The following is a 25,390-nucleotide window of genomic DNA, read 5'->3' as shown; positions in this document are numbered from 1 at the left end:
TTCATAAAAAGTTCCATTTATTTCAAACTCATTTCATTTACAAATATTGCAAATCTGCATTGTTCAAGGGTAGACCCACATCAGAAAAACACATCAATAAAATATTCCTTACAATAACTGATGAGTGCTCATTTCAGATGCTGAAAGTTGAAGCATTTCTCTTGTTTACGCCGGTGAACAAACAAGATACAAGCCAGTGCACAGAACAAGTAAATGAGTCAAGCCAGTACTGCTCTACGGGATTTACTTGGTAGAAGGAAATCCACTAGAATCCTTTGTGGCTTTAAGATAATCCCATCAGAGCTGCAACAGTGCAACGCTACTACAGAACACCCTGGCCTGTTTACACTGATGAGAGCCTATAGTGAAAGAGAGGGGGACACATGACAGAAGAGAGGAGCATTCCTTGTTAAAAAAAAATTACTTAACACACTGACTTCTATTGTACAAGACAAATATTTTTACAGCCTGCTGCCAAAAAAACAAAAAAAAAGAAATCTTACATGCTAATTTGCATTTTTTTCTAATAAAAACTAGCAACACGGATAGAAAACTAAGTCAACATATGGATCATGGAAACACATCTCCAGGAGTAAGTGTTCTTATAAAGCTTTGGAACCTGAATCCATTTGAAAAACACATTTTCCCTGGATACAAATACAAGCCTGAGTTACCCACATTGTTATGCACGTCCATGTGAAAATATACAATTAATATGCACCTCTGCAGCCTCGTTTAATTGAATTGAAGATATGTTTTCTGTCATTTCGGTGTCTGTCTAATATCCTCTTGGTTTATGAAAACAGATGCTGCACTGGAAAAAACTTACTTTCTGGCGTAAGCTACTGTAGAGTGGTAATGTTAAATTATCTGCTATCTTTTAATAATGTCTTATCAGCACGGCCACATCGACTCGAGCTAACAAGCTGGCATCAATAGGGAGCGAACTTCTGCCGCTCTGATTTTTTGACGCCGGAGGTCGGAAGTTTTGCGGTGTAAGGGTTTAAACCCTGCGCTAGACTGGAAGCAGCAGCTGGATGGACAGCCAGGAGAGGGAGAGTTTTCATGCCAAGCAGGCTGGAAACTGGGACGGCGTAGTGTGGGTTTTGCATGGCTGGTAAGGTGGAAGGAGAGTGGACGTTAATGGTGGTGGGGGCTTGGCTGCTGGCCGCCAGGACAGCCATGGAAGTAGCAGCAGTGGAGGCAGTGGGAGCAGACTGGGAGAAGCTCATGAGATCAACGCCGGCCGCCGAGGAAGCGGCCTGCATGGTGTATTTAGCCATCTCTAAGCTGCAGGTTGGGGAGTTGAGATGTGGTGAAGGTTTAGGAGAAGAAGATGAAAAGTGAAAAGGGGGGAGAATGGGTGAGACAAAGGAGAAGGGAGGTGAGAGAGGAGAAAACATGAGAATCAAAGAAGGAATATGTTAAAAAAAAAAGCCAAAAAAAAAGCAGACATAGTAAGGATTTTAATGTAGTCAAGAGGACAGATCAGTGACTACGTTTACATGCAGTCAAAATTCGGGTTATTGCTAATATTCCGGTTACTGAAACTTTCGGAATATTCCGTTTACATGGTAATTAATCATTTGGGATATCTGGATCAAACCAGCGACGCACGGAGAACATCATGACGCAATTCCCGTCATTTTCGCTTCTTCTTCCTGTATCCAAATTCAAAACAAATGCTGCTTCGCGCAACTTTTCTCTCACCTTCTTGTAAATCTGGCTATCCCGGTACTTTCTACCGTCTACAAATGCCAAAATGTTCATATCCTTCATTACATTTATGAAGTGATTAGTCTCCTCCTGGTCTTGTGTTTCTCCGTGTTTAGAAGAACTTCCTGGACTCAAAAGACCAGGATTCCTTGCGAACAGAACATGCGCAGAAAACAGATTCCTGTTCCGTTTGATGGGGATATTCCGTTTGGCGTTTACATGACCAAATATTCAGGTTTTAAAAGGAGTAACCCAGGGGTCATATTCGGGTTTTTAAAAACCTGAATATAAGCAAATTCGGGTTATTCAAAGGGGTTATTGGTGGATAGGGCTGGGCGATATATCGAGATTTTAATATATATCGATATATTTTCAAACGCGATATGGTACGAGACAATATCGTTTATATCGATTTAAAAAAAAAAAACATTTATTTTTTTTATGATTTTGATATAGCTTATTTTGTGACAAATTGACATGAATGTTTTATTTGAGATTTGCACAAATATTTTGTCATTTGCACAACTGTCAACCTCAGTGGAAAAGTCTTTCTGTTACTGTCTACATTGTATTAATTGCACAGTTTATTTTAATTTAATTGTTATGCAGGAAAGGGATATTTGTTTTATTTTATTCAAGAAGTATTTTTATTCTATATATGCAGGTAGTTTATTTTTATTTCATTAGTTTTATACATTTTGATATTGTGCAGACCTCTGTTAATAAAGGTACCTGTGTGACATTTGGCACGAGGCTTTGTATTAAAACTGACTGTTTTTTTAAGGATTTGCCTCAGAAAAAAATGAAGCTAACAGAGATGCTATGCTATAATGCTTTGGGGGAAACCCCAATTATGGCACAGAAAAAATATTGATATATATCGAGTATCGCCATTCAGCTAGAAAATATCGAGATATGACTTTTGGTCCATATCGCCCAGCCCTAGTGGTGAATACATGGCCGTGCAAATTCAGGTTATTGCCAATATTCGGGTTTTAAAAGGGTTATTGACTGCATGGAAACGCAGTCAGTGAGTCTGAAGAAATCCAGCCTCACCCTGAACACTCAGAATCTGCCCTCATTCAGCTGAATTCATGCTGCTTGACTGTCTTATCAACTGGCTGCAATGTGAAGCACCACTGGACGTGGCAGCGCTGCGTAATCTTACCTGGCGTTGATGAGATACTGGGCAACGCTGATGCTGGCCGGCGATCCTGTGATCGTGACTTGGCGCATGGCGGAGCCATCAGTGGCGCTGGCAATTTTGATGTGAGCTCCAGAGACCTGGCGAATCTCATTGATCTTGCTGCCTTGTCGTCCAATTATGCAGCCAATAAACTAGAAGGGTGGAAGGATGAAAACATGTAAAATAGCATCACAGAGCTCATGTTTCCACGCTTTTTCGGGGAATTGGATATGAAAAAACAAGACGGAACCGAGTGACAGCAGAATAATAGCTACCTGAGCAGTCCTCACTGCGTTATTGTAACATTTTCACGGTGCGTTACGCCCATTAAATAAGATGAAATCTGACAATATCCCAGTCGTATCACATCACAACAGCAATTACTTTGACTCTATGTAAACTGTCATCATTTTGAGTGTTTGGTTTTTTTTGTATTCATGTTATTTCTGATGGATGAGAGGACACATTTTGCTCTCATCTTTGCAGTAAACATGATAGACTGGGAACAGGAGAAACAGCACTCAGCTCTGCGCACCAGCAGGCACCTCCATCGCTCAGTAATTAGCACGTCAAATCTTGCTTGTTTACCCCATGTATGGTGTTGACTGACAATTTACGCTTTCAGGGAAGGTTATGTGCTTGACTGTTTCATGACTGGGTGCCGTGACTTCTTAAGACTCTACGCATGTTGCCTGGTAACAGCAAGACTCCAAGAAGACACTTCTTCTACCCAGAAAATAGCGTGTGTGTGTGTCTGTCTGTGTCTGTGTGTGTGTGATGGACAACTGCAGCAGCAAAGAAAAAGAAGAAGCTACATGCTGTTATTTGAGAGCTGGTTTTCTTTTGATTTAACACAGCTATGTAACAGGAACTTTACAGCGTCAGACCCTCAGTCTGCTTGTTATGCTTCAGACCGGCTGCTGTGCGGCTCACAGACATGAGAGTGGTGTCAGTCTCACTCATCTATCTGTTGGCAGCAACATCCTATTCTCAGAAACTATTCCCCTTAGATTGTTGGTTGCAGATAAAACTGGAAATGCATGACCCCCTTTTCTTCATTTCCCATGCAAAACTGTCAAAAACAACATAGCTAATAGCAATAAAAACGTTTTTTTCCTGACTGTATACGTGTGTTGATATTCAACAATTCTGCCAACACGTGTGCTGTAACAGGATAAACTGCTCTCTGCTGCTGCAAGCGTGTGTGTCCCCAAAAACTTTTCATCCCAGCCGTCCTTCCAGAAAGTGCTAATGAAGTCAGCTGCATGATTTGGGATGCAGGTTTTAGCGGGTGAGCACAAACAATAGCACTTACATCATTAGGTATTGCCAGTTCTTGTGTGCTCGTGGAGGGAGAAGCATCCAATCCTGCGAAGTAGGACAAGGAACAGTAACAGCTGCATGGTGCTAATGTGTTCCACTTTCATGGCATGACAAATGCTCCAACTTTTTCAATATTAGCATTATTTAGAGACAAACCTAGAGCCTGGCGGTACTATATAACAAAAAAGTTTGCTTCTACATATACAGGACTGTCTCAGAAAATTTGAATATTGTGATTTTCTGTAATGCAATTTCAAAAACAAAAATGTCATACATTCTGGATTCATTACAAATCAACTGAAATATTGCAAGCTTTTTATTATTTTAATATTGTTGATCATGGTTTACAGCTTAAGAAAACTCAAATATCCTATCTCAAAAAATTAGAATATTCTGGGAATCTTAATCATAAACTGTGAGCCATAATCAGCAATATTAAAATAATAAAAGGCTTGCAATATTTCAGTTGATTTGTAATGAATCCAGAATGTATGACATTTTTGTTTTTTTAATTGCATTACAGAAAATAAAGAACTTTATCACAATATTCTAATTTTCTGAGACAGTCCTGTATATACATATAATTATACATGTATTCAATGCACAGATTTCCATTATCCTACAGTTAGAAAACATACTTCATAGCTGAGATTACTGCATCTGTCACACCAAACTTGCCTGAACAATCAAAATGCTGTAATGCGTCGAGTTAGTGGTGGCAGATACGTATATGAGTGTGTGGGGTGGTTGAGGTCTGGGATGGGCCGGCCAAGACAGTGTTAGATTTGGGGGGAGAAATGTTGCAAAGGTGGAGGATGGGGGGTCGAGAGATAAGGATTTGGTTGGTTGTTGTTTTTTTTTTTTGAAAAGGGGAAAATTGGGCAAATGGAGATGAAATTTGGGAAGAAATGAGAAATAGTGAGAAATTGTTCAATATTTACTTACGTGTAAATATTTCTGTCATTTTTCACATTTCTCTCTGAGATAAAGCTGCTGTCTTTCTTTGCCTTATTCTGTCTGTGAGATAAGGTTTCCAACTAGGAATAGTTCAGGGGCTAAATCTCAAGGTTGGTGATTGGTGGCTGAATATCAAAACGTATTTTCTTGCACAAATAGATAGAAATCCCAGTGCAAAACATGAGAAGCCTTTTTTTTTTTATATGCACATTTCTGTAAAGCCACCTGCTACTAAAGAAGAAAATAGACCTGAGAGTCTGCTACATTCGGAGCGATCGGAGACATCCTTGAACCCCGCTGAAGCGACAGCAGTGTATTGATGGTGTGGTTCGAAGAGGAGTGCAGACAGAGGGATAGATGGACATCCCCCAGGGAGCCGTGGGTACGTACCAGGGAAGGTAGGGTTGCTCTGCCCAAGGGAAGGGAGGGGGATATGCTGCATAGCCAACTGGTGAAGCTTGGTCAACTGCAGGGTAGGAAGGAAGTTAGAGCTAACCAATCAAACTGGATTATTTCAGAGGAGCTGAACACTACAATACAGAGCCAATTTGAAGTTCACAAACATCACAGATGGTGTCAGTGTGAAAAGATTCGTTGCCCTCAGAGAGCATGCTGGCGTCTAGCAGAAGTCATCAGAAAATACAGTCACAATTTCTGGCTACAGATCTACAACTGATTATAAACGTTATCCTCATTTCCATTTCAATCAATGCATGCTGCTAGTGTGTGTTAGTGTTAGTCGTGTCAACAGATCAGGGTTACTGACGTTTCATCTCTGCAGAATGGGGCACATATAGAGGGTGTATTGGTGGCTTGGAGGGAGTGGGCAGGAGTTGATCATTAGGACAGATGTCAGTCATTTAGATGGACATACTTACATCTTGATGTGCAAAAGCATACTGGCCTGGAATTGCAAAAGCCTGAGAAGGAGATGAGATGTTGGTATATAACTAGCTGGTGCAAATATGTTGCAACATGCCACTCAAACACAACATTTTCAGAGTATGAAGAGCAGACTGAGGGCAGCGAAAATCAATTCCCTTTTCCACTTTTACAGAGCTCTAATGTGTATAGATCTCATGGAATTTCATCTAAATGTCATCTGCTGCTTTTTGCTCTTGTAGATTTTGGCTGGAAATCCAATAACATACACTGATGTCTGATAGGTCAGAACAGGGTGTGACTTCAAAGTCAGGACAGCAGCGTTGTGTCTCGTGGAGACCATGAATTTCACGCGTAGCAAAGGTTTCACACTGCAGGGCAATTATTGATGCAAATGCCAGTGCTTAACATCTCTGTCACAGTCATATGTGGGTTCGTAACTTGTAACATTGTCATTATATTATTTTTCGGCTTTCAGCATAACAACAGTGGTGAAACTGTAGGTCATGATGAGTGTGACTCCGCTGCTACATGATTAGTTAAAATCACAACTAAATCACCCCCATTAGACCACTTACTTGTGCAGAGTGCTGTGGCGCTAATACTGCATGGGCTCCAACAGGTAGGACCTTGGGGCGGTACGGAATAGTTGCTCCTTTAGGTGGAGACTAGAAACAGTCAGTCAAAAAGGGAGAAAATTGTAGGTGAGAGATGGCATTGGTGCATTTTACTCCCTGTTTTTACAGCGCTCACTGAATCTTATTATGCTGCATTCATCTGCTGAGAAAGCAGCACAAATCCCTGACAAGATTAAATGTTTGTACAGAGCCAATTCAGACTAAATTTGTGTTTTTTCAACCAATAGATACTCATGAAACAGTCAAATCAAGACTACATCTCAATCCGATCTCAATCCTCTGTTTGCATTTGTGATGAATGAACACCACATGCTGCAGCTCTCAATCACTATTTTACGTGCCGACAGAAATAAGTGAGATACTTGTGGGACAACAATGTGAATGTAATTTTAGAAGTTACCTATCCACTTACAATTCCCTTGTAGTTAAAAAATGTTAGTGTTCACCTTTATACAACCCCAAATCAGAAAACATGATCTCATATGATAATAAATGTCCATCTTTGTGGGGTGATGGCAGTTTTGGGTTAGAAATAAAGTTTGACAAAATTGTTTTGTTGTTTCAAACTGCCTGTATGGCCCCATGGTGCAACTTGATATATCTATTTCAACAGGTGATACGATCATGACCAAGCAGTACCCGTGAAAGTCTGTGAGACGCAAAGATGGGCAAAACATCCCGACTCCGTCAACAAATGGCTGAGAAAATTGAAAAGGCTGAAAAGTCATTTATCAACATCTCTTAAAACCACATGGGTGAAGGATTACTGTGGGAAACCTTTGTCAAGAATTACAATGTGGAGCTACGTTCACCAAACCCACTTAAACTGTTACTGTGCAAAAAAAAAAAGCCTGATGTTAAAACTTGTCCGGAGGCGATATTGATGTGTTTGGGGTTGAAAGCTTCTGGGATCAGCCATCATGCAATGGAAATATTTGTTTTGGCTAAACAAATCACTATTTCAGACCTTTGTGTGTGTGTGTGTGTGTGTGTGTGTGTGTGGGGGGGGTTATAAAGTCTGCACAATGCAGCTTCTCTGCAGGATGTGTAATTGCTACGTTGGCACCAGAGGTGTCAAGTAACGAAGTACAAATACTTTGTTACCTTACTTAAGTAGAAATTTTGGTTATCTATACTTCACTGGAGTAATTATTTTTCAGACAACTTTTTACTTTTACTCCTTAAATTTTCACGCAATTATCTGTACTTTTTACTCCTTACATTTTAAAAACAGCCTCGTTACTCTATTTCATTTTGGCCTTTAGAAAAAAACTATCCAGTTAAATTGCTCCATCCGGATAGAGTGAATTTGGTCGTGGTTGTTTCAGATGTTCTTGTCCAGTTTTGTTCTTACATCCGTTCCCTCAGATTCCTGCAACTAAACTTGGATGTACATTCCAATAAAGGTTAGGATAAATGATAACATGCCTCTGAAGTTTGACTTTTTGCACCATTACAATACTTATAGGCAACTAGTCATCATATCTGCTGCTCTCTGAAACACATGTTAATGCTCAATAGTACACATATATGCTTCTTTAATATATTTGCATTATACTAAGATGCATTCATTTTCAATGTCTTTTGTCCTTCATGGCTTTTTTCCCCCTGACATTACTTTTACTTTTATACTTTAAGTAGTTTTGAAACCAGTACTTTTATACTTTTACTTGAGTAAAAAACTTGAGTTGATACTTCAACTTCTACAGGAGTATTTTTAAACTCTAGTATCTATACTTCTACCTGAGTAATGAATGTGAATACATTTGACACCTCTGGTTGGGACGCAACACAAAACGTACCAGCTTCATAATAAACTCTCATACATTAAAAATGTACCACATATTCTGGTTACATGCCGGTATTTTAAAATCATAGTATGTGTAGTAAGTTTATAAGATGTGAAGTTGTCACACAACTCAAAATGTGTAAAATTACTATATTTCTGTATTTTCGTTCTCCAAAACTAACTTCTTCTGCATATTGTACCATGCACATGTTGTGCTTTCAGGGAAACTGTCACAAAAGTGATAAAGCTCGACTGTAAGTGAAGCATCTATGAACAAATTCATTCCAGTAGAAACCTTCTTCTAATTCCTCTTGTCCGTGTTTTTTGCTTATATTGACAAACTTTAATTTGTGTCGCAGCCGGTTTGGAGAGCACATAGATATCACAAATAACAAGCACACTTTTAAAGAACAAACTCCTTTCAGTAGTTTTAGTCTGTGGAGGAAATTTTACAGCCTGTAGGGAGTTGGTGAGAAACTAGAGAATACATTTGTTTCCCGTGGCAGCGACAAGTTGGCATAAACAACGTTAGCATTGATTACATTAGCACTGAGCCAACTGGTCCATAAAGGACTGTACCTCCTCTCCTTAAACACCAGCGGGTATAATAAATATTTCATGAGGATTTAGCTACGGGCACCTGTAAACAAGACGTAAGAAGTTTAACACTGTCTATAAGGAGGTAAGAGAGGGTAGTGGGTGCAGACGGTCCTAACAGAAGTCAAGACGTTTCACTTCTCTGCTCTGCTTTTAGGTCACGTTTGCTTAGCATTAGGCAAGGTTAGGGTCTGAGGGATTAAAGACACGTGTAATGGTTTAAATATTAGGAGATACATCAAAATAGTTTGGCATCATGTTGCAGGAACACCGTCCTTCTCATAAACCACCTCACAATGTCTTTATCGAGACACTTCTTCACCCTGGACCAGTAGACAATGTACCCTTTGCTTAAATGCAAGAGTCAAAGTTCCTTTTAGCTTTTTTTTTTAGCTTGTTTGTTGTTGTGTTTTCATTTCCCATGCTGCTTTTTTTTCTGATTTAGGGTTGTAAATAGCACACAAGGATGACCGAACAGTTGTGTCGTTGCTCCAGCCATGAAAATATCCTGCACAATACAAACCGTGCCACTAAATATATGTCGCAACCGCTTCCTAAATAAATGTGACGTAGGTGACACCGGAATAGAGCCGTTGAACGTGAAGATCATCTGCTGCCTGACAGCGCTCACCTCCAGCATTACGGAGCAGATGTGTCTCACACACTGAGTGATGGCCTGCGGAGTGCCGGAGATTGTGACAGCCCTCTCCGTCGAGTCCGGCAGCATGTCTCCTGCCACCTGAACCTGAGCGCCTGTGGTCTTTACAGCGCCAGACAACAGAGGAAACAGAGGCTATTTATTGCTGGAAAGCGCTCCCCATCATCCATATTGAAATGCTGTTTCAAGCACCCACAAATTACCCTGAAGGCATTTTGACATGCAGGGAGCAGCTGCAAGCCAAATGGCAATGTGTGCTTCAATATTTGAAGAGGCACACACAAATATTGCCCATTCAAATGAGCATTCAAACTCCACTGATCTTTACAGGCATAATAAAAGAGAATTTTTGTGAACATTGACCAAAGAAAAAAAAATTAAATAAAAGTACATACGTTTTCAGATGGAGAAAAACATGTTTAACTTGATGTCTTGTTTTTTTAATACTCAAAAGGTGTCAGGGCACTGGGGAGGAGGTTTTCTGCATCTGGTCGGGGTGCAGAAAAACAACTCTGCTGGAAAATAAAAATGAAAAAAAAAAGACTCCCACCTCTCTGATCTCTTTGATCTTTGAGCCTCCTTTGCCAATCAGTGAGCCGCACTGACTCCCTGGGAAAACCAGTCGAAGTGTCACGGGGGGCTTGCTCGTCACGTTGCTGTTTGACATTGCTGCGGTGATGTCCTGAGGGAAAACTCCAAAAATTTGTTGTCGCTCTTTCAGTGTTGACAAGTACAGAAACACGACTTTGTCTGACACGTCTTTTTCGGTTGTTTGGAAACGCTGAAGGAAAGGAACGTTTCCTGTCTTTCAGACAAACGCATTATTGCAATCTGTGGAACAACGTGATTGACTTGTAGTTTTCAAGACCGTTTTTTTGTGGTCTTGGTCTTGTCTCGGGTCTCTCGGTCTCTCCAGGTCTTTGACTCGGATAATTGAGACGCCGTTACCAAGGTGACAGAATCCTGTGATCACCAGTTCTTCCTCTTGTTAATGTGCAGTTTTGTAAACTATTTGTATTTTGCATTTAATTTAATGTTTTGGTGCATCTGCATATGTGTCTGTATTTAATTACAGATTTGTGTTTATAACCTTGTTTGAATAAATATATGGCATCATTGGCCTTTAAATAATATTTGTATATCGTTGTGATTGATTAACCATCAGGTCTATGCCAGTTCAATGATGCTGATATACGGTGTAATTTGGCTACTATAATGGTAAATAATCAAAGTTCAAGTTGATAATTGTATCTTTCATATCTAAAATTCACATTTCATCTACAAATTAAGTACAATTTAAATTTAATTTAAAGTTTTGGTGCATCTGCATATGTGTCTGTATTTAATTACAGATTTGTGTTTATAACCTTGTTTGAATAAATATATGAATAATATTTGCATATCTTTGTGATTGATTAAGCATTAGGTCTATATCATTTCAGTAATGCTGATATTCAGTGTAATTCAGCTACTATAAAGGTAAATAATAAGTTCAAGTCGGTAATTGTATCTTTAATATTTAAAATTCACGTTTCACCTACAAATTAAGTACAATTTAAATCAGTAACATTTACTATTCATGACTTTTCTGAGGTGGAGGGGGGTGTTGGAGCTGGTTATTCTGTTAGGACTTTGGGACTAGTTAGTAGTCGTGTCAATCCTTAAAAGCTCTGGAGTCAATCCTCCAATAGTGTAGAAATAGCTGTAGTGCAGTCGCCACACATATCTGATCTCAGCTGATGGATGAAAACATTTATAGTGAGTTCAACATCATCATCCACTTCTCTGTGTTATTGTGCTGCAGTTGAATACAAGCTCATATGGAAACTAGCTGAACCAGGATGGAGCTGATGGAATACAATCAGATCAGGACATGACTAGGTTTGATTTGGTCTCAGTCTCGAGCTGAACTAGACTTGGTCTTGGTCTTGATACTCTCTGGTCTTGGTGGTACCTTGGACTCGGTTTAGGCCGTCTTGACTACAAGTCTACAACGTGACTGATTTGGGGGAATAAAATGCAACAGATTTGTCACGTACCTCTTCAAACTTCTGTGCAATCATGGAGAAAGCTCTGAAGATTCCCTCTGTGGGCCCTGTGATGGTCACAATCCTTTCGGGAGATGATCCCTCAGATATGTTGATGCGGGCGCCACTCTAAAAACATTTATTCCAGCTTTGATTTGGTCCAACAAATCTGCTCAAATTTGGGAAATCGTGTGTTTTTCCCTTTGCTGAAGCCGAGTAAAACACTTACCTCCTCTCGCATTTTCTTCACCGTTTCTCCTTTCTGAAATCATGTAGGGGAAAAACAGGGATTTGATTAGTTTGTGAGAGAAAGCAACAATCACAAAGTCTGTACAGACTGTTGATGAAGTGCAAAATGAGCCTACCTTTCCAATTATGCTGCCAACTTCCTGTGAAAGTCAAAGCAAGTCAACTTTATTGATATAGCAACATTTAGAAGCCAAAGAAAACATTGCAGCCATAGCAGCATTATTTAACATTCAGAGCAGAATCTAATCATTTGAATCACAAATCAATGTTTTTGCCAGAACGGTTATTACTAAAAGGAGAAAGAAATTCAGTGGATCATTTCGATTCTTTACACATCTGTTGATTACCTTTCCGTGCATCAGCAGCCTCAGCGTCAGCGTAACGTTCGGACTCCCTTCTGAAGCCATTTCTTCCTTGTCAGACATGCTCCGTTTATTCAGACCTTTAAAATAAACACTCTGAAACCAGAAATACATTGTCCATGAGCCAACGGTGGTTTAGAGTTTCAGGATGCTCAGGAAATGATGTGTAAAATTGAAGAGCAGTATTCAAGTGCATACGTCTGCTGTGCAATTCATTTGTGTTCGGCACCTTGGTGAGTTAGTCCTCCCTCAGGTATCGCCCGGTTTTATTTTGAGGTCAGATTGTGTCGTGTTCATTTACACTGAACATCATTTTGAATAATTTCCAATTAAATCAAGCCATTAGGGTTGCTCGTGCTAACTGCCTTGTCATACAGTCACATTAGCGCAGCTGCAGGGAATGTGAAGTGCATCATTTACTGGGCTCAAACTGAATTTTCCTGAGAAAACAGTTGCCAGGCAGAGGAAAAAGTAAAAGCTCTCATGAGCCGGGTCTCGCCTGCATTTCCACCGTGAAATCTGACCGCGATAAGAGATTTTATGTCTTTAATTGAGTTGTGACAGATCATTACATTAACTACGGTCAGTGAAGAGTGAATTAAACATTCTCCAAAGTTTGAACAGTCACTTTTATGGCGCTTAAGAAGCCGAACACCCTTTAAAGAATTCATCCGGGGGAGTGATGCCCTCTGAAGAGTTGTGGACCATTGTTGTTTGTCTTCTGATGGTGCAGTTGAGAGCGGGTGAAGATAAGCCTATCACTATGTGGAATCTTCACATGGGACTGTGTCTTTAGTTCCGGCTAAATACAAGTTGTGTGACTCTCTTGGATGAGATAAGATACAAAGGGAGCCACTGGTTCTGCGGAGGCCCGAGAATCAAGTGATGTGTGTGTGACTCGTCTCTTAATAGCACACAGACGCCACACAATGTCGCCTCTGTTGTGGCCGCGTATCCAATTCTTTGTATTTGCAGAACAATGTCTCGATGCAGTGCAGGACGTGCAGCTGATTAAACCATAACAGACTAAGAAATGACTGCAACTCCATAAGGAAGTAAGTTCACAGCGTTTATTAGATCATCCTGGATCTGAGGAGCGATTCCTGCACTCACTCTTGACGTGGAAAGAATGCAGAGCTAATAGATGATCTAATCTAAACTAATCTAAACAATGTCATTTAACAAGAAACTGTCTGTATTCCGGATTAAGTAAGTGGCCACATGTGATCGTTCGCTTTAAACCTTCAAGCAAGAGACAGATTTACTTGTTCAGACGTAGGTGGTGGCAGAAGGGGAGGGAACCCGACGCCATGCTTTTGGCAAGTGGATACGAGGTGTTACCACTTAATCCAGAGTTTAAATTAATCCTGCTCCAAGGATTTAGCATGTTTGGTGACATTTTTAAGCAATAGTTTAATATTTTACTTGAAAGAAAAAAGATTTGCTTCATAGTAGAGAGTTGGATGAGAGAATGAGTACCGCTGTTGCATAGGTGGAAACAGTCCTACTTTATCCATTTAAAACTGAGCTGTAAAATCAACACATTGTGGTTCTGAAGGGGTTTGACGGACTATTCCTCTGACTAAAGGACCATCACTTAATTTTCTTTTATGTCAGGTTAGGGAGGACGCACAGCTTCTCTGCCTCTGACTACATGTGAGATTCTCCAACTATAACGAGCATACAAACTGATGGCAGGAGACTTCCTTTACTGTTGCTTGCTAAAACAACTAAAATGCCCCTCCTCCTCCTGTCATCCCCATGTGGATGTTAGTTAACGCTGCCCACCAGGTCATTAACGAATCACCAACGGACCCTTGCTGTGTCTCACTCTAATCCTACCAATGTTATTCCAATGTTAGCGATGGGGAAGCTTTTATCTTATGACTATTAAAGGGGGCGTATAATTAAAATATATATTTTCTGTAGTTTAAATAATTTATTTAGGTGTTTGAGATGGCCAATAACTTAAAAAACACAACATAACACTACCATGTCACTTTGTTTTGGAAGGGACAAGTTCTGAAAAATACTCTTCCAGCGAGCTCTTCAGATTTTTCAGGGTACTGTGACATCACAGACCAAGATCTCAGAAGAGAAGATCTAGCCCAGGGGTCGGCAACCCGCGGCTCTAGAGCCGCATGCGGCTCTTTAGCGCAGCCCTAGTGGCTCCTGGAGCTTTTTCAAAAATGTTTGACCTTTTTTTTTCCTTTTTTTCTTTTTCTTTAATCGCAAGATTTCAACTTTTTTCTCAAAATTTTGACTTTTTTCTCAACATTTTGACTTTTTTCTCGAGATTGTACTTCAACATTAATCTCGACATTTCGACTTTCTTCTCGACATTTCGACTTTTTTCTCGACATTTCGACTTTTTTTTCAACATTTCGACTTTTTTCTCAACATTTTGACTTTTTTCTCAACATTTTGACTTTTTTCTCGAGATTGTACTTCAACATTAATCTCGACATTTCAACCTTTTTCTCGACATTTCGACTTTTTTCTCGAGATTTCGACTTTTTTCTTGACATTTCAACTTTTTTCTCGACATTTCAACTTTTTTCTCGACATTTTGACTTTTTTCTCGAAATTTCGACTTTTTTCTTGACATTTCAACTTTTTTCTCGACATTTCAACTTTTTTCTCGAAGTGCATAATGAAAAAACCTTCCCCCAGTTATAACTAATATAGAAACATGCAGCATGTGTTGCCTTCATTCTAAGGCTTATACAAGACTTTTCATTTTTTGCGGCTCCAGACATATTTGTTTTTTGTGTTTTTGGTCCGATATGGCTCTTTCAACATTTTGGGTTGCCGACTCCTGATCTAGCCAGCCTCCTGATCTTTATCTAAACTCTCTTCACATCATGTTTAGCACCTTTTGGATGTACCCCCGAAGTTGTGAACACAAAGCTGTGACGCGTGTTTCAATAAAAGCACACATGTGGAACATGTGGGAGGAGTCGAGCGGTGACTCCACCCTCTGAAGACCAAGTGATACGAACAGAAATGTAAAGAATATGGTTTTAAAGGGAGCTTTTTTTTCCACCAAAGCATGCCAAAGCCTTTTATATCGCATTTAATGAGCCTTCTCAGACCGCCCTGCAAAGCTAAAATTAATCAGTGCTGCAACAAGCTGAGGGTGACCTTTGGACGGTGCCATGCTAGCTGTCTCACAACTGCTGTTTCTCCGTTTGTGTTCTTGTCTGTACTTTTGTTCTTGGGAACTTGTTAAACTTCATCAACTGTCCCATTATCGAGACCAAACTCAGCGTGTTTGGCCTTGACAAATAAACGCCTCTGGTCCTTGTGCAAAGCTAAGCTATCGCGTTGTAGCTATAAAAACAAAGAAACATGGTCTTAGCAGCAATTAACCTGTAGCCACATTTCCCAAATGACCCCTTAGATTTCCTTTTTTGATACTTACACAAACCAATAAATACAGAACTGTCTGCCGCCATCCCACACCTGAAAAAAGACCACAGATGAATGTTTTAATTAAATATGCCACCAGTGACACAAATCAATATCCATCTGCCGAAACAGATTTCCAATATTTTATTGTTCTTACTTGACTGAGCTTATGGACTTAATCCCAACAATATCTTTAATAGGTGAGGAGAGTCTTTATGCTCACAAAAGGTAGCTTTGCTGTTCTCCTCTCTGTATAATATTACAAAATTACAAAGAATACATCAAATAAACAGCAACATCCCTCTGTAATCCTATAGGCCCGGATTTATTTAGTTAATGCTAATACCCTTTTGACCTATTTCTGTCACCTCCAGCAAGACAGCGCTCAAGACTTCTAAACAAAACCCTGGTGCACAACAGCGCGCACAGAGAAAACACGATAAAACAGATAATGTGGAGGAACTCGGCTCCCCGAACTCTGATACACAGACGTGTGCTTAAGACAATAAAATAAAATAAAAAAACCAGGGCCTTGAACCTGGAGGGAATTGGAGAACAATGTCTAAGTGGATTACTTGAGGGATTTTATTTTACAATGCATTCAAGATCTGAGACCAACACAAACAATGCTTGAAGCTTTTGAATTTGAAGATTGCATTACTATAAAATTATTATGGTCCAGTTTAGAGACAATGTTCAAATCAAACCGTCCAACCACGTGCTTGGATAAAACATGTGTCCAATATTTATCTTTATGAGACTAGTAATACCCTCTTAAATATCTAGAGTGAAGACTATTTATAGCTTTTTGTGAGCCACCACATTTCAGACGATAAGCATGAGGCACTACAGCAGCACAGCATTTCGCCCTCAACACAACGGTTACTATATTAAAGATTCATCACCTCTGCAGTTTTATGTGTTGAGTATTTCGGGCCCAAAGCGAGAAGTTCCAAGAACACAACATTTACAACACGGCACAGTAGAGAAAAACAAGCAGCTCAAATTATCTCGGCCTGATGGGAGTCAGGGGTAGCGCATTAAAACAAAGACCCACTTTGTTTAGCTGCTATTAAAATTACAGTACCAACAACTTCATGTTTCTCTCGGGTTTTGCATCAGAGTTACTGGACTTTACAGTTATTTTAAAGGCAGAAACCGATGTTTGAATACTCCGGCTCTTGCAGTTGTGTTCAGTTAGAGGCCTGAAAGTCAGAAAGAATGATTTAGTATTAAGTACAAACCTTGGATGCAAAATTCTTGGTTCTCCTCTTTGGTTGTGGTTTCTTCCAAAGGACTGGTCGTTTAGTTTGAGGTCCTCGTTCAATGTTTGCTCCCTTTGTTGTCAGTTATCCACAGAGTGGACAGATGGCTCCCTATGCCCTCAGACCGGCTGGAGCGAAGGCAGGCTTTGCTATTAGTCCCTCAGCTTAGCCCAAGATAAGCCTCTACGCAGGGCAAGTGAACCCGCATCTCTTGCCTAATACTGCCTGTCACAGCCAACCAAAGAGGCGTTCCTCTGCACGGAGATCCTCGAGCTGAAGGGGCCTGGCAGGGCAGGGCAAGAAGGCGCATCGGCTGGACACTGTCCAACACAGAAAGAACAATCTATACTTACAGCACCATAACATAAAAACCCCCTGATGGATCAAGCCCTTTGCAGTCATCAACACGGAGAGGCTCCGAGGAGAGGCTTTGTTAATCGATGTGTCTTTGCGGCTAACAACTCCGCATGACTGCTGTGTCTGTCATTAGATTTTCAGAGAGCTTCCTGCCTGGACAGGGCCGGACTTTCCTTGAAATAAGTCTCCCTGCATAAAATTGGCGCTTTGTACGAGGAACCCAACTAATTGAGTACTGGGAAGGACAATGAGGCGTTTGAGGTATTTAGTGATGTTAAGCACAATGTCTTCATGGGGTGCTTCTCCCCCCTCACGGCCTCTGCCCTCCCCCACGCCAAGCCCTTCTGCCCTTGTAATGAGGCCATACTGGATACAATACAGCCCTTCTGCGCAGAAAAATGTATTCAGCTGGGCTCCAAAATGGTGAAGGACATGAATCAGTGAAGCATAAGTGGCATATTTAATTACCATTCAGTGTGTTGCACAGAGAAAATAATGGTCTCATGGCTGTTTATCAGACATCTAGGCAGGACACTTACTTCACAACGACTTCAACACAATTTCTAGGTTGTGTCTCTGATTAAAAAGGACAAAATGTTCCCCTGAGAACAGAGCCATCCTCACTTTTGAGCAGTTTTTTTTTTTTTTTTTTTCAAGTTGAAGACCTAGTTACGAAGGTCAATAAAAGTTAAGTCAAATACAACAAAGATGTGTACAACAGTGTGTCATTTTGTGTCCAAACTCCGAGCAGAGCCACAACAATGCTGCCGACGCTGCGAAAGGCAAGAAACGAAGTATGAGACGCTCATTTTTATCCCTTCTGAGACCATGAATGATCTGGCATTTCATCCTAATCACCTGTGACTAATTTCGTCTCCTTCCTGTACATTGTGTGTCCGAATGATTACAGACTCGGGGATTAAATGTAACTGGATTACTCCAAAATGAATACTTAGGCTTGTCGCTGTAATCAGTTACCGGAAGCAGGGTAGATTAAAGATGTCTGAAAGCGGAGGGTGATGGTCGTACAGTAGCTGCGCCGCAGGTCCGTGGGCCTCGTCGGGATTTTCCTGAATAGGAGGATTCAGGTTTTGCCACACTAATGTACAGTAATCACTGAGACGCCCTCGTATGAACGCATCATTGTTTTAATGACATTTAGAGGGAGAGTCACTTTGGAACAATGTCCTTTGTCTTGCATCAGAGGCCAGAGCGAGTCGTTAACGGACGTCTTAGAGCTGCTGATGTCAACAGAGACAGTTTTCTTTCAATTTCTCTCATTTAAAAAAAAAGAAATAAAAATATGGAGGGTTCTTGTTTAAAATCCGGGCCGGGGTGCTTCTTCTTGGCATTTGCATGTTCTCCCTCAGTCCAGAGGGCCGACCGGGTTGATTCTAAGTTGTTTGTATGAGTGACCATGTGATGGACAGGTGACCCGTCCAGGGTGTGACCCCAACTTCGCCCTCAAGGATTTAGAGAAAAAAGAACAAGGCCGGACCCACAGGACAAGCACAGATATCCAGAACATGATTATTAAAGTGGATTTCTGGCAAAAACAAGGTATTTATGTTGGAGAATTGACATCCCTGGAGTCCGAAACTGGGCCTGTGTTGAAAAAATCGATTTACCAATTCTAAATTGATTCTCATATTAATTCCTAAAAATCGATTCATATGTCTGAAGATCTATTTTTTTTTTTTTATTATTATTTATGTATTTTTTTTTTTATCATTACATTACAACTTTTGGTTATTTTTTTGTTTATTCCCAAAAAAGGAATGTTTTGTTGGATACGAGAATAAATGGTGCCATGTTTTTGCCTTTAAATATGTTTAAAGGTATGAAAACATTAAAGTGTTAGGTTATAATTGCATAAATTGTCTATATTTCATTACTTTATATACTGCCTTGGGGTTACATTTGCAAAAAATGCTAAAAACCAAATGCTCAAAAACAAATAACAAACAAATTAAAATGGAATGTGGGAAAAAATAAAACCGATTTCATCCGTCTCTGTTTCCTCCCTGGATCTGTTTGATAATTCTGAACCACATGATGTTTCTGAAAGCAGTTCCATCAGCATTCTGGGAGCTGATTGGTCCTTACAGCATCATTAGCTGCCAATACTTGCTGTTTAATCTCAATATAATACTAATAGTAATATTCTGCAGAACTACAGTCATATAATTCATGCAACAGCTCAAAAAACAGTTTTAATAACACTAACCCAAATCAATATCGGAATCGAATGGAATTAAATCTTGATAATCGATTCTGAATCTTAAGAATCGCAATCGAATCGATTCTTAACATTTGAATCGATCCCCAGCCCTATCCGAAACACATGTCATGATCATACAACGGAGCAGGATTCATCAGAAGCAGCCTCAACGGTTGAATTCATCCAGTCTTATTTAATTCTGTGGTCGGGTCACGTCCCAGTGTCTCTCCATAACACTAGCAGCTGTGATCGGCCCAATTATAATGACAGAAAATTAACTTTTTGATAGGCTGTTCTCTGGGATCTCACTCCTAACAGATATATATCTTAGAAAAGTGGCCGAGGGAGTTACTGAAGGAGTACAGACGCTTTTACGAACATACTTTCCAACATAGCGGGCTCCGCAACAAAAAGACGAGGGGGGCAGATGTTCACCGCTGACATACCTGACAGCCCGTCGTTACCTTGGCGTATAAGAGCGCTCGCACTTCCAACTAAGAGGATATTGGGTTAGTTTCAGAGACTTGCTGGAGTGTCATTATTTCTGTGCATATTCTTATGCTGTGCGCGCTTTCCTCCACCTCCCTTATTACTTCCTGCAGCCTGCCCCAGTGCTCAGGCAGTCTCTTTGCCAAGGCCATTTTAAATTCAGGGATTAACTTCTAAAAAGGAAAAAGGAAAAGGTTTGAAAACCTCGGCCAGTTTTGAAATGTGTCTCTGATCATCAGGGCTAAATGCAGGACTCATGTAACGCTGACAGGAAGATCTGCTTACATGAATGTAAATATGTTTTGTTTGATAAAATCAACTAAAGCAATAAAGTTGCTGTTATGAAACGTATTGTTTTGATTAAAAGTTCATTGTTAATGTCATGCAAACAGGATTATTTCCGATCTCTGAGAATACTTTTTTAACCAGTTTTAACCATATCTCGAAACCTATGACCACTAACACACGCAATTACGCACGCATGCACTCAGACTTGTAGTCAAGACCGCCTAAACCGAGACCAAGACACTACCAAGACCAGAGAGTATCAAGACAAAGACAAGACCAAGACTAGTTATTTCATCATCTTGTGTGATTGTAGAACATCAGCTCCATCCTGGTTCAGATAGTTTCCATATGAGCTTGTTTTCAACTGCAGCACAATAACACAGAGAAGTGGATGATGATGTTGAACTCACTATAAATGTTTCCATCCATCAGCTGAGATCAGATATGTCCACCAAATTTCTAAGTGTCTTTGTGGATGAGAATTTGTCTTGGAAAGAGCATATACATTCTGTAACTAACAAAATCTCTAGATCCCTTGGTATCATGAGAAGAATCAGAGGTTTGGTCCATCAGGCTTGTCTCGTTACTCTTTATTACAGTTTAATTTATCCTTATCTCATTTATGGCAACATTGTTTGGGCAAGTACATATTCATCAAATTTACACAAATTACTCATTACTTTAAAGAAGTTTGTAAGAATAGCTACTTCTGCTTCCTATTTGGCCCCATCTGCCCCTTTGTTTAAAAAATTAAATGTATTATCCATCTATGATATTAACATACTCCAATCATGTGCTTTCATTTACAAATGCACTTATCTTGCAAATGTGCTTCCAAATACTTTCAAAGATTTTTTTAAGATCAATTCACAAATTCATAACTATAATACTAGACAATCTGAGGATCTCCATTCTTCATTCAGTCGTACCAATAGCAGTCAGTTCTCCATCAAAGACAGAGGTTCCTCACTCTGAAATTCTCATATACTTATTGCTAAATCTTCATTGTCTATTAGTAGTTTTAAACAGAGATTGAAGACCAGCCTTATGGATCAAGCGTCTAGAAGTGCTTCCACTTAACGTGGACTCACTTCTGCACGTGCACATACACACGCACACACACACACACATACAAACACACATGTGCATGCTCACACGCAAGCACACACACTCATCCAACCGAGAAATTGTTTGGAAATATGTTTTTGCACTTGCTGATTTTATAATGTAATGTATTATCCTGGTGAGAACTTTGAATAAGCCCATTTAGGGCTTCCTTTCTCACCTGCACATATTTTCATGCTTTTATATTTATTCTAACTTTTGTACCGTTTTCATGTTGTGCAAATAAACAAATCAAATATGTGTGGCGACTGCACTACCGCTATTTCTACACTATTGGAGGATTGACTCCAGTGCTTTTAAGGATTGACACGACTACTAACTAGTCCCAAAGTCATCTAACGTGAAACGTGAATTTTAGATATTAAAAGATACAATTATCAACTTGAAATTGCATTATTTACCATTATAGTAGCTGAATTACACTGAATATCAGCATCACTGAAATAGACCTAATGCTTAATCAATCCCAACGATATGCAAATATTATTCAAAGGCCAATGATGCCATATATTTATTAAAACAAGGTTATAAACACAAATCTGTAATTAAATACAGACACACATGCACATTCACCAAAACATTAAATTAAATGCAAAATACAAATAGTTTACAAAACTATACATTAACAAGATTAAGAACTGCCGATCACAAGATTCTGTCACTCTCAATTATCCGAGTCCGAGACCTGGAGAGACCGAGAGACCCGAGACAAGACCAAGACCACAAAAAAACTACAAATCTAGCACACACACACACACACAAACACACACACACACACACACACACACACACACACACACACACACACAAACAGGAATGCACATAGTGGTGACTCTCCTGCAGTACAAATTTCGTCTGCATCGCCTTCTAATCTTTTAATAATGCTCCGTTTGTCCCTGCTATATTTAAAAGAGGACATCCTGGGATTTCTTTTGATCTCATGTGATAGGCTGAGATGCCAGAAGCCTCCTCTGCTTTCCCGTCGAGACAAGCCGGCAAAAAAAAAACAAGAACATTTTACAGAGAGAGGAGATGCGAGTCAAATACTGTGCAGGCGTGTTCTCGTCATAGCAAATAATACATTTTTATTCCTATTGAAATATCAGGTAGGATATCCATCAGCAGATTGAACATGTGTTTTTCAAAATTACAGTCACCACTTTAAGTCAGTAAATGTGGACACCAACAGTTTAATGGCACTAAATTACTTTAATGACTCCCCAGCATTGTGAGAGACAGACAGAAAAGCAATTATTTGGCTGCAAAACTACAGGACATTCAGATTTGCACCTCTCAGATGACAGGTTAAATGAAGATGATTGTGATCTTATATATGCAAGGTGACGGAAAAGAAAAAGAAGGAGAAAAAGATGAGCAGAAAGATAGAGACAAAAACAGACAGATTCCATCAGTGACAACTGGGGACACTGTCCTCTGTGGACTAGGATTGATGCATATATATATATATATTTATATTACCTGGTGCCACAATAATATGATCATCTCTGCAGATATGATATAAATTAAATATGTAATTACGATAGCTGATTCCACAACACGACTCCCATATTGCACAGATATGACGAGTATCAGTAATACCAGTGATCCTCCAGAGGGGTGAGAGCTTGGCTTAGTATTGCCAACTGCATTCTAACCTGCAGGATTCCACCCAAGGGTAGTAAATGTTTCACTATGAACTCAGTGACCCACCTGTGAAGTTCTAGTGGGTTTCTTTCCTGCATCATCAGGATGTGCCGCTCTTAGGAGTCCTCCACCGCAGTTGCAGCCCGCCTGGCATTTCCTACAGAGTTATTAGACATTTCTGATGTTAGTAATGAAAGGTGATGCACTGTCATCAGTTTATAACTAAAGACTTACTTTTATAAAGAGTGCTATACCTTCACACTTCACTACTGAGGTGACTGAGTCTGAGCTTGGGCTCTGCGATGAAGGCATAGCAACTTTCTAAAGGAGTTGCAAACACTGCACTGCCTCAGGTTCAAGGTTCAAGGTTCACTTTATTGTCATTCCAAAAGTCCAAGTAAAAGTGGAACGAAATTTTGTTGCCACTGGCTCAAAGCAAGCAATAAAAACAATTAAAACACTAAAAACTCTAAACACTAAAAGATAAGGACACTAGGCTAATAACTAAAACGCTGCGTGCAGTACTGTAGACAGTCATTGTCGAGGGAAGACAGGGAACGGGTTTTGTTTATTTAAAAGTCTGGAGTGTTGATGTTGTCTGGTTGATACTGTGTCTCATTTGCAGGTGTTTTATGACGTCGTTTTTTTGAGACGATAGGACTTGTTGTGCTGATAAGTGTAGTAAGAGACCGATGCGACCAGTGTTGGGTTGGTCTGGAAGATTTGGGGGTGAAGTTTAGCAGAGCAGCCTGAAGAAGCTGTCTTTGCTCTTTCTTGAAAGCTGCTAACCAAGGCCAACAGGACTGGACTGTCTCTAAAGCCGGGCATACACTGTGCGATTATCGGCTCGTTTTGAGCCGATTTTCCAGTCGTGCGACTATTTTTTGGATTGGGACGGATTTCGACCCAATCGTTGGTCGTGCCTCGTGCAGTGTACGTGGGGTAACGACAAGAGAGTAACACCTCACAACGAGTTCCCGATCACAAATCAAAAAAATCAAACATGTTTGAAATCCTGGTCGTGCTACGACCCGATTGGCCTCATCCTTTCTTAGAGAGCATGCGCAATCTCTGTCACGTCAAAAACTATTATTTGTAGTTTAAAGTGTTGCAAATTCACATTACAAATCATGTTTTAATAGCAGAAAAAAAGACTGCATTTCCCACGTCTGCCCAGCCAATTCCTTGTCCAATCACGGCGTTGTCTAATCTTTTTTCATTTATCGACACACAGAATGGCCCAAATTGCTAAAGTCTGATTTATGGTTCCGCGTTACACCAACGCAGACCCTACGGCGTAGGGTACGCGGCGATCCGCACCGTACGGGGCGCGTCGCCGCGTACCCTACGCCGTAGGCTCTGCGTTGGTTTAACGCGGAACCATAAATCAGCCTTCAGTGTGTGCGGTGTCTGCTGTTCGGAAACACTCTTTTTTCTCTTCTCATTTTGCTGGGACGTCGGGTCCCTCCGCCGAGACATAACTTTTGCAGTATGCGTTCATTGTGTCTAAAAGTGATGCGCAGTGCCCACCCAATCAGAAACGGTACAGATATTTTGAGATTTTTTCTTATATATATAATTAAAATAAAATTATAAAAAAATAAAGGATCCCCATAACCTTTGATTGGGTGGGCAGGATGCACGTTTGGGTGGGCACAGCCCACCCCTGCCCCAAAACCGGCCTCGCAGTTCCAGTACACAGAGGTCCGACGGGAGGATTATGATCGTATAGTGTGAGCAGACGGAGCATCCGAGCATTGGGTCGTACAGTGTGAGAACATAAATCGTGGGCTGAGAACTTTTGAACTCAGCTATCTAGTCGTGCAGTGTGAGATGGGGCAGTCTCATACGATTTAAAATATCGCACAGTGTATGCCCAGCTTTACACATTCACTTCTACCTCTTGGACCATTTTGGATTACTTCAGGACCCTTCCAAGTTGACTAACTGACAAGCAGAGTTTGCTCTTTCCTCCATTTGCATCATGGCACCTTACAGTTAAAGAAAACAAAGCTTCAAAAAACCTGTGCATGGTGTGACAGCACATTTTCTAATCCCATTCATATGAATCACTCTAATCTGGGTCTGTGATGTCACAATAACCTGCAAACCTGAGTGGCTCGTTGAAAGGCAACTTGAAGGATATTTTCAGACTTATTTTGCCCTCAAACAACTTGACAGGATCACGTTATGTTGAACTTTTTGG

The 25,390-nt window shown here is 40.2% G+C and overlaps 1 protein-coding gene across 6 annotated transcripts in view; it reads right to left on the bottom strand.

Moving 5' to 3' along the window:
* The window catches only part of zgc:110045 (uncharacterized protein LOC664755 homolog), a 27,486-nt gene continuing 2,096 nt past the window's right edge, over positions 1-25,390 (bottom strand). The window contains exons 1-15 of one of the 6 annotated variants that reach the window (XM_061745737.1): positions 17,040-17,380; positions 15,953-16,044; positions 15,809-15,849; positions 12,370-12,480; positions 12,139-12,162; positions 12,003-12,035; positions 11,786-11,902; positions 10,297-10,428; positions 9,720-9,848; positions 6,643-6,732; positions 6,061-6,102; positions 5,432-5,648; positions 4,218-4,270; positions 2,885-3,054; positions 1-1,290 (exon numbers count right to left, since the gene is read on the bottom strand). In XM_061745737.1, coding sequence (XP_061601721.1) covers positions 933-1,290; positions 2,885-3,054; positions 4,218-4,270; positions 5,432-5,648; positions 6,061-6,102; positions 6,643-6,732; positions 9,720-9,848; positions 10,297-10,428; positions 11,786-11,902; positions 12,003-12,035; positions 12,139-12,162; positions 12,370-12,447 — 1,443 coding nt within the window. In that variant the 5' untranslated portion in view covers positions 12,448-12,480; positions 15,809-15,849; positions 15,953-16,044; positions 17,040-17,380 and the 3' untranslated portion in view covers positions 1-932. Of the gene's footprint in view, positions 1,291-2,884; positions 3,055-4,217; positions 4,271-5,431; positions 5,649-6,060; positions 6,103-6,642; positions 6,733-9,719; positions 9,849-10,296; positions 10,429-11,785; positions 11,903-12,002; positions 12,036-12,138; positions 12,163-12,369; positions 12,481-15,808; positions 15,850-15,952; positions 16,045-17,039; positions 17,636-23,250; positions 23,342-25,390 lie in introns of those variants that run through there. The other 5 variants (XM_061745738.1, XM_061745743.1, XM_061745741.1 and 2 more) reach the window with 5 other exon arrangements.

The sequence above is a fragment of the Cololabis saira genome, chromosome 17 (genome assembly GCF_033807715.1).
Source record: "Cololabis saira isolate AMF1-May2022 chromosome 17, fColSai1.1, whole genome shotgun sequence".
Lineage (NCBI taxonomy): Eukaryota > Metazoa > Chordata > Actinopteri > Beloniformes > Belonidae > Cololabis > Cololabis saira.
Note: the sequence above shows the minus strand (reverse complement) of the source record. Positions and strands in the feature narration are given on the sequence as shown.